Here is a 15,353-nt window from a genome sequence, read left to right as displayed (position 1 = left end):
ATTACGTGTATAGGACAGAGAAAGATCTGATGCAGACACTGGCCAGTGCTGACTATCTTAAAATGCTGGATATCACCCGATCAGTCAGCCATCTGATTATTAAGGCTGATATCTGGCATTTGAGGTAATCGGCATCAGCCAGTGTCTGCACTCAAAAGGCTGATTTTCCTTTCATTTAAAATAATAAGTAGAGAGCAGAGTGCAGATGTATTTAAACAGAGACAATGCACATTTTTTATTTACATTTTTGTCTGTGTCAAGTGAATGATCCATTTGTGTTAAATAAATGTTCACTGAAACCAAAAACAAAGAAATACTGCTGGGCACTACTGTATGCACTGACTTTTTTTTTTTTTTTTTTTTTTTTAAAGCTATTTATGGAAGTGTAAAGTAAAATGTTGGTTCAAGATGCTGCTATCTGCTGATAAATGTTCTTGTTTTTGTTTATTTGTTTGTTTTGTACAATTTCGTTTTTTGATTACCTGTGCATATTTATTTAGTTGCCAAATGTTTTTGCTCAAAACAAGTGCACTGTTGACAAAGTGCAGATCTACTCAAGCATATAGAGACAATGCAAACAGTGACATTAGGGTTACATAAATGTTCATGTAAATTCATCAATTTTGTGTGTCATTTGTTATTATTCATAAATTGTTGTAAAAATGTTATTTAATTAAAAACATTGTATCTGCATTAGCCTATGAATCGACCATCGGCCGCCCTGCTCTCTAAATATTGGCATCCCCCATATCGGTCAGCCACTATCATAAAGAGGCTGTTAATGGCTGTGTGACTAAGTAATAACTGAGGAGGAGGGCACACGGTTACCTCTCAATTATGTCAGATAACATGTGTTACACTCAAAATAAACTATTGGCTATTCTCAGTTCCCATATGCAGTCAGTTAGCTTATTGGTTGCCAAACTGAGGTCCTGAGATCTTCGGAGGTCCTTGAGTAAATCATTTGGGTCCTACAAAAACTTTTTTGTTTAACATATGTAGAGGATGTATCTATGTTTTCCCAACAGCCTTTTCAGTTAGACTTGAGTTTACATTGGTGTAGCCTATCTAGTCTGCCTGTAATTTAAATACCCTGACGTTTGTTCACGTAGGATACCCGGGGGTCAAAATACAATAGCGTATTTGGAGCTCATATTACAAAAAGCGACCCAACGGAACACCGCTCCCCAAAGCTCCTTCTCAGTCCGCGGAGAATCCCACCACGCAAGTTTCACAGATGGCGACGCCTTTGCTCCTCCAGCAGAGCGACCAGCCGGAGTTCCTGCGGACCCTTCGGCTGGACACCGAGAAAACCCTCAGAGTCCTCCATGTTACTGGAAGCTCCCTGAGCGTCAACCTGACCAGGTAGGCGACCACCTTCAGTGTGCCTCACAAAACCCCATAACGAAACGCAGGACAATTTTACATTCGCAAGTTATGCAACGTTTTTTGTTTTTTTAAATTCCATCTTAACTTCAAAGTCGAGCATTCTTCCAGCGCGCGTGCAAACTCTTGTTTTTCATCTCCCCGCAGAATGCTATAATTACAGTGTGTGGGCGCGTGCGTGTGTGTGTGGCGCTGTAGTGTAGTAGCAAACCTGAAATGCTTGTATTTCATAATTTTAAAGTGCTCCAATAAGGTGCCGCGTGGTTAACATACATTTGAACAAGTGTCTCTGTAGGAATAATCTAGGCCTACAGAAAACAAGAGTTTATTTATTTATTTGCTAGGTCTGCAGACAGAGAGAGAGAGAGAGAGAGAGAGAGAGAGAGAGAGAGAGAGAGAGAGAGAGAGAGAGAGGGAGAGAGAGAGATTGATTGGACAGTAGTCTGGCCAATCACCACGTCCAGGCTTAAGCCTACCTGCAGCGGTCGTAATCACTTTGCTGGTCACAACCCAGACAGCATGGGCGCTGGAGCTTAGTTTGCTTCCTGATAGATAAAGGAATAGCCGCGGGTCGTTTCGCCGTAAGCCTGCACAACTCTGTTTCACACACTGAGGTTTAGGACTGCAGCCAAACTGCGGGACAGCCATGGCTCACCCCCGGACGCTCAGGGTAGATTATGGGAAAACCTCGCACGTCATATGCGTGATCGGCACCGAACTTAACGTGAGCATGAGCAGGTGGGTCCCGTACTATTTATCCTGCTGTCAAACAGGCACACACACACACAAATTGTGGAACGACAGAAAAAGATATAACAAAGCAGGATGAACTTTGGGCTCTTTTGTGCAATACCCCTGTGTATGCATATATGTATGTATATATGTGTATAGTGTTTTTTTTGTTTGTTTTTTTTTAAGTACGCCCAGTTTCTTATTTTTCTTTATTTATTGTTGTAATAGTTGCCAGGATTAGTGCACATATTTAGATACAATTCACATATTGCACAAACTTTTTTTTACAACTACAATTAATACACATTTTTATACATATACACATACTGCACATACTTTTTAATATTTCTAAGGCACATATCACATATTTTTACATTTTGTAGTCTATTTCTTATAATTTAATTCTCTTGAGAAGTTGCGCAACTGTAACTGCTCCAATGTCCCCTGGGGGATCAAAAAAGTATTTCTAATTGTTCTGATTATTATTCTGCCTTTAGTGTTAGTCTCCCATCTCGTTAACTATGTAAGAATGCCCCTCCCAGCCCACATCCACAGTGCAGGCTGGGAGCTGTGGGAAGATGCCATTTGTTTTCGGCTCCTGGTGGTGGCAGTCTTTTTAACAGCAAAGCGATTCATTATAATAGGTCCTCTTGCTGCTGCCCAACAGAGGAGCCTTTGTTACCTTACAAAGATGTAGGCTACACATCTGACACAGCCTCTGCCAAATATGAGACCAGGGTGGAAGTATGATTGGATGACTGCAGCAAAGCCACAGATGTGGTGTTGTCTCATTTTATCGAATTTCTTTTTCTTTCTTCCTTTTTTTTTTTTAAACGGTTGGTGTTTGCATTTTGTGAGCTATTCTAATGGAGCGTTTTCATGACACTTATTTGCACTATTTGCCTTGGAGGCCCAAAGCATAGGCCAGGACTGGCTCATACCTTTATCCTGACTTTCACTGTAAATTTAGAGCTGGCCTCCCACCTGTTGCTCGCTGAAATAAGAGCTTATGGATTTTCCATGTACACTGTCCCTTCTCTCCATGTAGGCATACACTCATTTGCTCCGAGATGCCTATATTTTGAGCACAGTAATTGTTTTGTGTCAACAGAGCCTCGGTGTGACAGTGTCCTGTTTGTTTTGTTCTCAGGAGTGCCCCTCCCAGCTCCAAGTTCTTCTCAGTGAAATGCACTCCCAATGTGCAGTACAGGATCACCCCATCCCCTCAGGACACAGCCCCCCTCGCTCCCATCCCTCTCAATGGGAACTCGGTGCTTTTTATCAGCATGGACCGTGCCAGTACATTTGAAAACGATAGCAAGGTAGAGTGAGTAAGACATGCACAGGTTTAGACTCTGACACAACAATGTCAATGATTCCAAGCAACATGCCTGTAGGCAACCAAATGAGCATGTTCCACTGAGCCGCTGCACTTTATTCTGCGTCACGGTCATGGGAACAAACAGAATGTGCCACTATGCAAGTGAAAAAAGCAATGATAGGTGGTTTTTTGTGGCTAGGATGACGTTGTTTTTTTGCCAGCCCAGGACTTACGCACATACTTCCCTAAAACGGTGCACATATTATTCTGAAGAATTTGAAATCAGCTGCACACCACATCAAGCAATATTTAGGAAAATGGATAAACCACCATCCGAAGAGGGTTATATATTGCAATAATGGACAGATCAAGTCATCACTTTTATCATGAACAACTCTCTTCTAACAAAAAATGAAAACAAATCTGCAATGCTATCATTAGACTATAACAGAACTAAACTGTTTAAGGTGTGGTTCAGCAATTCATAGTCACGGAAGACACATTTTGCAATTTAGGGTGGATTTTCTCTGAAACTCATTCATCTCAAATGATCACGAGTGCTTTATATGCCTTTTCCAAACTTTCCACTGGCATTAAATATTTATTCACCTTTTGCTACTTTTTAGTCATGATGTAACACCTTTACAGTACATCAAGAAGAAATCTCTCATGCTGCATAGAGCTCCTTTTTGCTTTACTAACATGACACCATGTGCACTCCACAGCCTTATGTGTTTAAATTAAAATTTCAGTAGACTTTACAGTCAGTGTGTGTTTGTTTTTCAAGTTATCTGTGCAGTACTACGGGGAGAACAAAGACGTCTTGGGTAGAGCAGTTCTGCACCTCACCGCCGTTGGTAGGTAACAGTGTGATTAAAAAAAAATGCTTTCTTATCGAAAAAATATTGAAAGTTACCATATGATTACAAACATTTTGTTTTTAACTTTGTTCTTCAAAGCATAAAAGCAGTAGAGTTTTAGTGGTGTATTTCAGTGCATACCAAAATCATAAAAGGATTCATCATATTGAAACAATGCACTTTAGCTGACATCATATCAAGTTTTCAAGAAGCCAGATTAGCTCTTATCATTTCCTTGAGAAACCCAAGCACAGCAGGTCTTTGTTAACTGAATGGTCTAACTTGGCGTCAGTGGTAATATTTCAGATATTCAGCGGATTCATGTACACAGGCAGAGCTGGTAGTGATAATAATGATAATATAAACAGCCAATCATAAACCAAAGGCCTATACTGGAGTGTGAGCTACTATGTGGAATATTTTAGGCATTTAAACACTTTTGGTGTTTGATGTAGGAAGTGTGTCTCTCATACAGAGATCTCTCTGGATGTGGACGCTGACAGAGATGGCATTGTGGAGCGGAACAACCCGAACAAGGTGAGCTCACATGGATCTGTTAACTCATAAACACGCTCTGAATTCTTCACATTTGAATTTTCCAGACTACTATGAATGTCATTGGAGTTGTATTTGCAAAAAAAAAAAGGCTTTTTCATACGAGGTGCATGCCGTTTGGTGAATCCTCCTTAGGGATCCTGGATGTGGGGTCCCAATGGACATGGGGCCATCCTGCTGGTCAACTGTGACTCAGAGCGCAAGTATGGGAAGAAACTGGACAGCGAGCAGGACTATGTCTCCAGAGTGTCAGGTAAAAGAGAGGCAGTAAAGTCTGTTTGTCTGCCAGCTCACTCTCCTGTGAACTCTGTTTGACTCCCTCTGTACCATTAGTTGGCTCATGGTTGCCATCAGCATTGAGAGACGGCCTGTATTTGCATGTGCAAGGTCAGCAGATCAAAGTAGTGATATGGGCAAGTGGTTTGATCAAAGCATGAGTCCAGAGACAATGGCGTGAGTCTCGTGGCTGTTTTGATGTTGTACGTCCCTCCCTTTACTTCCCAAGCGAAACACCAGCTGAGCGGATATTTAATAGCAACATTCCCATGAGGTTCCCATATGTGAAATAAAATCTAGCCACATTGTTTAAATAGCAGCTTTCTGTGTGTTCTTGTAGTCATCAAACTGTCAACACTGACAAAAATATTTGGCTGAAAGTGGGAAAAAGTAACTCTTATTTCACCTCTTTAATGCTGATTTTCCCTAAAATTCCCCTAAAGTAGCTTTAAAGTTAGAATTTTTTTTTACCTCATATTGCACAACAGAGTCTCATAGATATTCTGTATATGCTGATTTTATTGGTGTAGTGAAGCTACACTTGTGTTGAGTGAAATATTAAAAGCCAAAATGTTGTTTTTATTTTTTTGGGTTGCAGCATTAAATCAAATAGAAAATATCTACATGTCTTATGCATCAATTTATACATGTTTCACTGTAATTCAGCAGCACATGTTTGGTTTCTTTGAAAACTTTGGGATGTCCACTAGAATTTCAAATAAAGTTCTGTGGGTTTGAATAAAACTCGGTCACCCAGCAGCAATGATGAACCCACTGATGCAACCAGCAAGGCTGATGAGTGTATACTGGTCATATTCCATACTTATGTTAATGATGCATTTTGAGTAAGAAAAAGTTGACATAGTTTGATGACGTGTGTGGATGTCCAGATCTGAAGGACATGTCTCTCATGGTGCTGCGGACCAGGGGCCCGGCCCGGCTCCCACCGGGCTACAAGCTCACCATGCACATCTCTCAGAGCGATGCAGAAAATGTGCGGGTCTTCAGGTCCAGGTCTTCTGATGCCATTACAAACACCCTGAGTGAGTACATGCCACTGCTGTCTGCATCAGAAAATGGCTAAAGGAGCCTCTTTAAGTGCATGATGTAACCTTTATGTTATTCAGCCTTTATATGTGGTGAGGCCTTGTGCTGTTTTACAGCCATGTGCAAATAGTTAGCATGCTTTTTGATCTATAATGAGAAATTACACTCTTGTGTATGAAGTCTCACTCTGAAAATAGGGATTTCAAGATGAGCGTGTTATTTGTTGTCCCTTCTCCAGCAAACCTCCTCTATAGTGCGTTTGTGAAGGACTACCCTCTGGTGCTGAGCAGTGAGGTTCTGTCCCAGGAAGTGCCTTACCTCGGAGGAGCCGCAGAGATGAACTTCTATGTGGAAGGCCTCAGGTTCCTCGACAAAGATTTTGATGGGCTCATCAGCATCAACCTCAGTCTGTTAGAGCCCATCTCTCCAGTAAGCCTTGCAACAAAGGATACACAATTCACTTTGCTTTACTGTGCTTGCTTTTCTTATGCTGCTTTTATCTTTGGCTTTTTTCATTGCCTTTTTTTTGTAAAGAGCTTTGTGCCCAACATTAGGAAATGTACTACCACTTCTACTTCTACTGCTAGTATGACTGCTACTAGTAATTATAATTTCATGGTGTAAAAATAAATTATCTGAAATTTTAAATTTATTAGGTACATTTTTAAATGTAAGCATGCTTGCTTAAAAAAAGGAGTGATCTGAGTTAAATAAAGTTATTAGAAGTAGTAGTAACAGTAGGGGGAGCAGTGACATTAAAATGAATTGTGTATACCTTTTTTTATTTAAATCAAATTAATTGTATATTACATTTTGATTTCTTTGTATTGAGATTACTTATGCATTTTATGTGAATCACATTTAGGTTGTTAGTGCACAGTATGATTACATTCAAATTAACATTTCACTTTGAAAGTTGGTTTGCGTTCATTCAGGTTTATGACCTGTTAAGGGCAGTTAAGGCCACAGTTCAAAGTGAACAAAAGCAGATCCATCTTCGACTTTAAAGGCTCAGTATGGTGGCCTGCAGCCCTCCTGTGCTCATGCAGGAGCCTCTCTGCTCTTTCAACAGGGTTTCCCTGAGACGCCTATTTTCACCGACAGAGTGGTGTTCAGGGTGGCGCCATGGATCATGACACCCAACACCCTCAACCCGGTGGAGGTGTTTGTCTGCAGGTGAGAGCAGGCAGATGAAGATTATGTCTTTGTCAACTAGGGCTGGGCGACATGGACAAATTAAATATCACAACGTGTTTGACGGAATTCCTTGATATAGATATCATGACAATATGGAGGGATGACTGCTTTGCTTTTCTAAGATATTAACACAAGCCATCTGAGAAGCAGTCATTAGTAATGTGGATATTTGATTTGATTTGATTAGGATCCCCATTAGCTGATGTGAGTAACATCAGCTACTCTTCCTGGGGTCCTGGATATGATTTCCAAACAAGTAGAGGCAAATAACAGAACAGCTAAACTAGTCTAAGTTCAGAACATTGTGTCCCTTTAATGCAATGCAGCCTTAAAATCACACCACAACCACACAACACTTGTGGTTGTCCACTGTCCCCAGATCACCTCCACATATGGTTAGGGTTACTGCCATGTGCCTTCTGATTCAAAGTGTACATCAGCATTTTCACTCATTCCTAAATGTTTCTCATTGTGCTCTTAAGTATTTCATTAGTGGAGTTCCTTCAATGTGTCGTTTCTTTTTAACTAAAGAAAGTTGTGGTAATGTTGAAATGTTGACAGTTTTGATATAATTTGGAGATGCAAAACTGCAGAAGCATTTGCAGTCTGTAGTGATAAACTGGTAACTATTGCATTTTCATCCTCTCAGTACATCTGATAACTACCAGTTCCTGAAAGGAATGAAAAAGCTGGTTGATAAGAGCGGCTACAAGCTGAAGATTTGCTATGAGTATATGAACAGAGGAGATCGCTGGATGCAGGTAGGAAAACGTTCAGGTAAATTAGTGTTGTTTCGCAAGCAACACTAATCTCATCCTGAAAAGAAAGCCTTCAACGCTAAGCATACTCTGATGACAAGTCACATCAAGTTTAAAAGTCTATTCCAGTCTAGTCTAGTAACCTATTTGGAAAAAGTAAAAGAAACAAGCTTATTTTCAAACACAGATTTTTTTCCCCCTGATCTGAAACAATCTAAAGACAAAGAAATTGAGGCCTTAGTACACTGATTTTCAAAACTTTTGGGTAACACTTTACAATAAGAGTACAACAATTAACTTTTGTTAATGCCGTAATAAACATTATTACGGCATTATGTTCTTTTATATGTTTGGAATTACCAATGTGTTAAAGAATTTTTGTGTTTTATGATGTTTTTGTTTGTTTAAGATAAAAAAAAAAAAAAAATCAAGCACAATTGCCTGATGTGCCAAATATGCTACAAATTGAAACTCATACTTGGGAAATTATATTTGATTTTTTTTTTGGCTGTTTAGTTGGACCAATAATGGCTCCAGTTTCAAAGAATTGGAATTTTCGGTCAATTATTTGATGGTTCAGGCTTTACAGGGTTAAGTAACAGTTGACTAACCATTAACTAATGTGTCTACGAATCATTTACTAATGCTGTTCATGCTAAGGTATTAATTTATGTTATTTAAGGGTTATTGTAGATATTATTAACATTAGTAAACGCCTACTGTAAAGTGTTACCAACTTTTGAAAAGAATGCAAAGACGCTGCAACAATGAAGATGATCTGCTTGGCCTGTTTTACCTCCAGGATGAGCTGGAGTTTGGTTACATCGACTCTCCCCACCATCAATTTCCTGTTGTCCTGGATTCCCCTCGTGATGGAAAACTCATGAACTTTCCATATGATGTGCTACTGGTGAGGAGCATGCAGATGTTTGTCTTCATTCACATCTTTGAAAATGAAATGCTGTATGCTGAGAAAGGCAAACCACAGAAGCCATTAGATATTTGTGTGTGGTGGGCTGTGCTCTTGTTTCCTCCTCAGGGCCCAGACTTTGGCTATGTGGAGAGGGTGGCAGACAACGAGGATGTTAGCAGCCTGGACTCGTTTGGGAATTTGGAAGTTAGTCCACCTGTCTCTGTGAATGGGAAAAACTACCCCCTAGGCAGAATCATCATCGGAGTGGCCTTCCCCACGTACGTATACAAACCCAGAGCTGGAGGCTTCCGACAGAATTAGTCAGTGGCGTTGGCAGGAAATGATTCATTTTTTAAGAATTTCTCATGAATTTCAAAAACTGTTGAACAGCATGTATTACAGCATGTAGCAATGTATTTGCTCTTATGCAGAAAATTGTTTAAGCTGACATTGCTTTGTTTTTACAGGGCAACCCAAGGACGCAACATGACCAAAGTAGTTCAGGACTTCTTGTGGGCCCAGAAGGTTCAGGAGCCCATCGCCCTGTTCTCTGATTGGCTCCTCGTTGGCCATGTAGATGAATTCATGACTTTTGTTCCTGCACCCGACAGAAAGGTAGATATTCCCTCTTTATGAAGACGACCAAAAGTGCTCCTGTGAAATAAGAAGTGAAAAGGAAGCCTTCATCAGCGTCGACGTGCTGCGCTGTGTGCGACTGCATTAGCTCTCAGGATACGAGACAGCCACTGTTATCTTTGTCCCCTGTGTGTCTCTTTAGGGTTTCCGGCTGCTGCTGGCAAGCCCAGATGCAGGCTACAAACTTTTCAGAGGCTTACAGAACGATGGTCACGGACAAGCCATAATGTTCGAGGGTAAGCCTTTCTTAAGGGTTTCATCTGAAACGTCTGCGCTTACTACCACAGCAATAAACGTATCGCTTATGCGTAAATAATTCACTGAATACTCACTGTGCTGTCCAAAAAAAGGTCTGGGAGAACAGGAAGAAATTACAGTGGATGAGATCCTGAAGGATGAAAATCTCCAAGCGGAAAATAACTACGTACAGGTCAGTGGGATCAAGGCAGACTCATCAATTTCTTGGAACAGAACAGATTGCCCAAAATACAAAAAGATACATATATTTTCCCACTTCCCCCTAGGGTAGTTTATCCATCCAGCCAGCCTCTGTGTGATTTGGTGAGGTTTCCAGTCTGCCTTCTGTCTTCCTTGACAATGGGGTTGGATATGCGTCAGTAGAGTTCAACCACTAAAAATCTACACATAAAACAACTCCACAGTAACAGTTCTTTCCGAAAATAATGACACAGACAACTGGCATAATCCACTCTCCTCAGAGGTCAAGAGCTTCATGGGGAACTGTTTCCTGCAGAAGACCACCAGCAAACTGTATCTGTCTGTCCACAATGAGGAAGAATTAGTGGATGAACTGTTCCTCTCAAGAAATCCGCCTGCCCATTTGCGTTGAATAGACTGCCTACGGTCTTGGATAACCTTAACAAGTTGCAAAAATTACAAATGATCTTTTCAAGCCCAGAAAAGTGAGGAAAGTGATTAACATAATTGTCGAAGTGCCGAGATAAGATTCAGCTTCTGGCTATTCTAGTTGCCTTCAAAGCAAAAATAGCCCCAAACAGAAAGTGTCCAAAGCACATTAATCCCAAGCGATTAAGTAGAATGCAACAAGAGGGTTTAATAGACCGTTCAAATCAGCCGTTCAACCGTACAGCTGCGTCATCTGACCGCAAATGCTGCCAAACGCATGTGATCAATTTGATTTGGGGCTTAACAGAGGGACAGTTCCTCTCCCATGTATCAGTCCATTCGTGTTTGGAGATGTAATCCAGTTGTGGGCCCAAATCATGGAACCTGATTAGTATTCCTGACTGTGCAGCATGTGTGACGTTTGTCTCTCTTTTCCCCAGAGCTGTATCGACTGGAACAGAGATGTGCTGAAGAGAGAGCTGGGTCTGGACGATGAGGACATCATTGATCTGCCCATCCTCTTCAAGCTGCTGGAGGAGAACAGAGCCGTGGCCTACTACCCAGACATGGTGTGTTCAGCTGTTCAAACAAACAGTCAGGCCATACCTGCTGAATGGTGATGATTTAAATAGACTTTAATGGTAATAATAATAATATTGATGATAATAATAATAATAAACCTCAATTATATAGCACCTATTATCCATAAAATTCAGCTCAAAGTGACAATTTCAAATGATAGGCAAAGACCTAACAGGCAGCTTAAAGGTGTTGTAAAATAAGTTAACCATGAACACATTTTAAGACACTTATAAGCATAAAATTTGAACAAGTCAACAATAAGATGCATATAAGACAAGATAAAATGAAAGAATAAGAGTAAAAAGAAAAATAGACAAATAAAAAGTACAGCTAATTATATGTGAGGTTCAACAGCCACTTTCCAGTGCAGTAAAGCACAGTTTCAAATGTCGGACAGGTATGCACCTGTACCTGTATGTAGGGCTGGGCGATATGGCAAAAAATATTATCACGATAATTTTCCCCATATTGATCGATATCGATATTTATCACGATATATAATTCAATAATGATGCCAGTTTGAAAAGTATCCTGATAATGTCTGTCACCTGAAGAAACCAAAAGATGTACTAGTTGAACTTAGGATATAGTTTATTAACATAAAATTATATAGTACAGTGTAAAGAACAACACTGTAAACATGCAAACAAAAAACCCAAAACAAAAAAGTAAACAAACAGGTCACAAATAAGGCCCTGAGACATTTAAATACTCAACTGTAAAATAAAATAAAAGTGAATAAAAATAATTTTGTACAGTGGACTGGTTTTAAATCTCAAAATGTTGGAGGTAGAAATCTCAGTGTCCCACTAACACTGCCCACTGAAGCAGAAGTGCCAGGGCGTTGAGCAACACTTGTTGGACTTACTGCTTGTTTTGCCTGGATTCTCATGCTCTCGGTGTAGTCGCTGGGATGCCACTCTTTCAAGTGATGAAAAAGGTTTGTTGTGTTCCCAGTCCTGGTTGGCAACAGCCGACGACATATTTTGCAGGCTGGCTTTGTCTGTGCGTCGTCGCTTTTCAAGTAAGTAAGTAAGTAAGTAAGTAAATTTTATTTATAGAGCACTTTTCCTAGATACAATCACAAAGTGCTGTACAGCATAGACAAACTGCAATAAAAACAGAGATATTAGACAACAGCACAAAGACAGACAACACCACAACAGCAAGTAACCTCACAGAGGCCCCAGAGACGTCAACAGTGAAAAGCCTGTCTAAAAAGATAGGTTTTAAGTTCTCTCTTAAAACCTTCAGTGGACTCTATGCAGCGTAAAGTCACTGGAAGTGCATTCCAGTGGCGAGGGGCACTAGCCTGAAAAGACCGATCACCTCGTGTTTTAAATTTGGTGCGGGGGATCATCAAGAGTTTCTGGTCTGATGACCTTAGGGAACGTGAGGGAGAGTAGGGTCTCAGTAACTCAGTTATGTACAAAGGAGCTTGATCACGGAGGGCTCTGAAAGTAAGAACTAAAATCTTAAAATGAATCCTAAAAGTAACTGGTAACCAGTGTAAAGAATATAAAATTGGGGTGATATGATCCCTTTTTCTAGAACCAGTTATGAGCCTTGCTGCTGCGTTCTGCACAGTCTGAAGGCGATTTACAGCCTTTTTGTCAAAACACATAAAAAGAGTGTTGCAATAATCAATACGAGATGAAACAAAGGCATGAATTATCATCTCCATTTCAGGTTTTGAGATCATGGACCTCAGTTTAGCAATATTCCGCAAGTGATAAAAGCAGTTTTTCACCAGCTGTTTACAGTGGTGGTCCAAAGACATGTCCTTGTCAAGCACAACTCCTAAATTACGTAGGCTAGGTTGGACAGAGAGACCTAATTGACCTATGTGCTGCTTTATGAGGGGAATGGCAGTGTCTGGGGCGATAATCAGTGTTTCAGTTTTGGCAGAGTTCAGTTGGAGGAGATTGTTATTTAGCCATTTTTTGATGGCAGTCAAGCAGGCAATTAAGTTATTTAATTTATGTAGCTCGGTCTGCTTGAAAGAGCAGTAGAGCTGTACATCATCAGCATATAGATGATAAGAGACATCACTGAACTCACTGATTATCTGACCAAGAGGGGTCATGTAGAGTAGGAAGAGAAAAGGGCCAAGGACTGATCCCTGTGGGACCCCACAGGCTAGACCTGTTGGGTCGGATAAAAATGACTGACATGGACCAAAAAACTCCTGTCAGTCAGGTAAGACCTGAAAGTAGCCAAACCACTTCCAAATTATTGACGTTCTGTGTCCTTTTTTATCCACAATTTCTTCCGTTTTTGATGATAACACGAGTTCTCCTTCATCACCGCTTTGCTGCTCACTTTCACTCATTTTCCCCTCTTTTCGTTCCGTCCACCGCACGCTCTTTTGCCCTCCTCACCTCGACACACTCACCTCCGCACCAATTAACCTTGCAGTGAAAAATGGCCGTGCACTGTGACGTGTATCACCCGTGCCGCTGACTGACAGGCGTCTGTCACCCTTCTGCTGTATGACACAGCATATCAAGTAAAAATGACCATAGTTTATCATCGTTATCGACTCACTTTTTATCGCGATGACGTTTCGTCATCGTTTTATCGCCCAGCTCTACCTGTATGTGTCGTGTTCTGCATAGCAGCAGAAAACATCGCTGCAGGTCACATCACAAAGACTCTCACTTTTTCCAGGTGAACATGATAGTATTGGGGAAAAACCTGGGCATCCCGAAACCCTTTGGGCCCAAGGTGAACGGGCGCTGTGCCCTGGAGGCGGAGATGTGCTCGCTGATGGAGGCCCTGGGCCTCAGCTGCACCTTCATCGACGACTTTTCCTCTTACCACAAACTGCTGGGAGAGGTGCACTGCGGCTCCAACGTCCGCAGGGAAAGCTTCGACTTCAAGTGGTGGAACCTGGAGATGTGAGCCACGTGACGGGGCGGCGTGAGGAGCGAGGAGCCACAGAGGGCAGGGGAGCAGGAGGCTGACCCACTAAACACAGGGCTTTGTTTTCTCAATACTACATACTGACTTTAGCATTAAACTTAAGATGAAGGTGGTTTTTCAGGTGATTTTTCATAGGTGCAGGGTTGCAGTTCACATTTTGTCTGAGCCTTACATTTCCCGTTTTAAAATTGATGATAATTCTCTGTCATTTTAGCAATAGTAAGATGTCATTTTATTCAGAGCTCAATTCATAACAGAACACTTAAAACCATGAATGACTCACATTGAAAAATTAGCAGACACTCCACGTTTTAATACGCTCTTTGATCTTTATTAAACATTTTTGGCTTTATTTACAAATAGGTGAAAAGCAATATTTACAAACAAGACTTCTGAACAAGGGCTTAAGCAGACTGTTGACAAGAACAGAAATACAATCATCAGAATCAAGCACATAGAAGATTGACTCCCAATCTGGATTGGCCATGGGCATGTAGAAGCACAGTGAGATGAATGAAGCCACACAGTGAGGTGTTGTAATAATACAGAGCCACAAGAGGGCGTCATCCAACTACTGAAGCTTATCCAAAGCTATTGTTAAGCTTTTCAAATATGAACATTTAGTAATCTCAACTCCAGATCTGTAATACACAAATATAATTGTTGACTAAGATTTTCCATCATTTCCATGTCATTTTGCAGCAGGAAGATTCACTTAATTAACTTTTTAGCTATAAAAGTCATTCATAAATATATACTGTGTGCATTTGGTCCAGTGTCTGCGATTACAATTACAAATGCAACTTACACTTTCACACAAGGGCTGAAATGTCCATGTAACAATTCCACTGCAGACAATAAATCCACTTCGGTCATTTCTCTGAAATAAAAGTTATGAAAACAGCTCCTATCTTTACTTCTTGTCTTCATAGGTAATTCGAAGAGAGTGAAAATTGCCCGCTCGGGTAAAAGAAAAATGTTTCAAAGGGAGTTTACTGTGGCCGGGGTTCAACAAGTGTCACCATTCATTTGAGCAGATATGTACAAAATAACACATATCTGTCTAGTTTTACATTCAAGCCTGCTTGAAATCCCCACTGTGGGTTAGAACCCTCCCTCAAAGCCGCTTACACCACACAATCATTAGAAAGGCAACTTCAAGACATGTCACAGTGTAATTCATATCAGCAACAAGTCAGGATTTCCCAAAAGATCAGCAATGAGGTCTGACTCTGAAAACGTAGTGCTTTGGGTCGCATACACATATTGCACGTTAAAACAAACCAGGAAACTGTGGC

The 15,353-nt window shown here is 40.8% G+C and overlaps 1 protein-coding gene across 1 annotated transcript; it reads left to right on the top strand.

The window, feature by feature from the left end:
• Positions 1 to 1,895: 1,895 nt before the first annotated feature.
• Positions 1,896 to 14,958, top strand: padi2 (peptidyl arginine deiminase, type II). Its single transcript, XM_030051637.1, has 16 exons — positions 1,896 to 2,124; positions 3,269 to 3,440; positions 4,227 to 4,296; positions 4,775 to 4,836; positions 4,990 to 5,107; positions 6,021 to 6,173; positions 6,416 to 6,606; positions 7,250 to 7,353; positions 8,024 to 8,135; positions 8,935 to 9,042; positions 9,172 to 9,323; positions 9,513 to 9,660; positions 9,824 to 9,917; positions 10,032 to 10,111; positions 10,989 to 11,117; positions 13,801 to 14,958. The coding sequence occupies exons 1-16, from the start codon at positions 2,033 to 2,035 to the stop codon at positions 14,032 to 14,034; spliced, it is 2,019 nt and encodes a 672-aa protein (XP_029907497.1). The 5' UTR covers positions 1,896 to 2,032; the 3' UTR covers positions 14,035 to 14,958.
• The last annotated feature ends 395 nt before the right edge of the window (positions 14,959 to 15,353 follow it).

This window comes from Myripristis murdjan, chromosome 5 (genome assembly GCF_902150065.1).
Source record: "Myripristis murdjan chromosome 5, fMyrMur1.1, whole genome shotgun sequence".
Taxonomy (NCBI): Eukaryota; Metazoa; Chordata; class Actinopteri; order Holocentriformes; family Holocentridae; genus Myripristis; species Myripristis murdjan.
Note: the sequence above shows the minus strand (reverse complement) of the source record. Positions and strands in the feature narration are given on the sequence as shown.

Excerpts from the sequence above, each read along its gene's own strand:
- padi2 (XM_030051637.1), top strand. The coding sequence starts at position 2,033 with ATGGCTCACCCCCGGACGCTCAGGGTAGATTATGGGAAAACCTCGCAC. Across the intron at positions 9,043-9,171 it reads TTCCATATGATGTGCTACTG|GGCCCAGACTTTGGCTATGT; the intron begins GTGAGGAGCATG and ends TTTCCTCCTCAG. Across the intron at positions 10,112-10,988 it reads CGGAAAATAACTACGTACAG|AGCTGTATCGACTGGAACAG; the intron begins GTCAGTGGGATC and ends TCTTTTCCCCAG.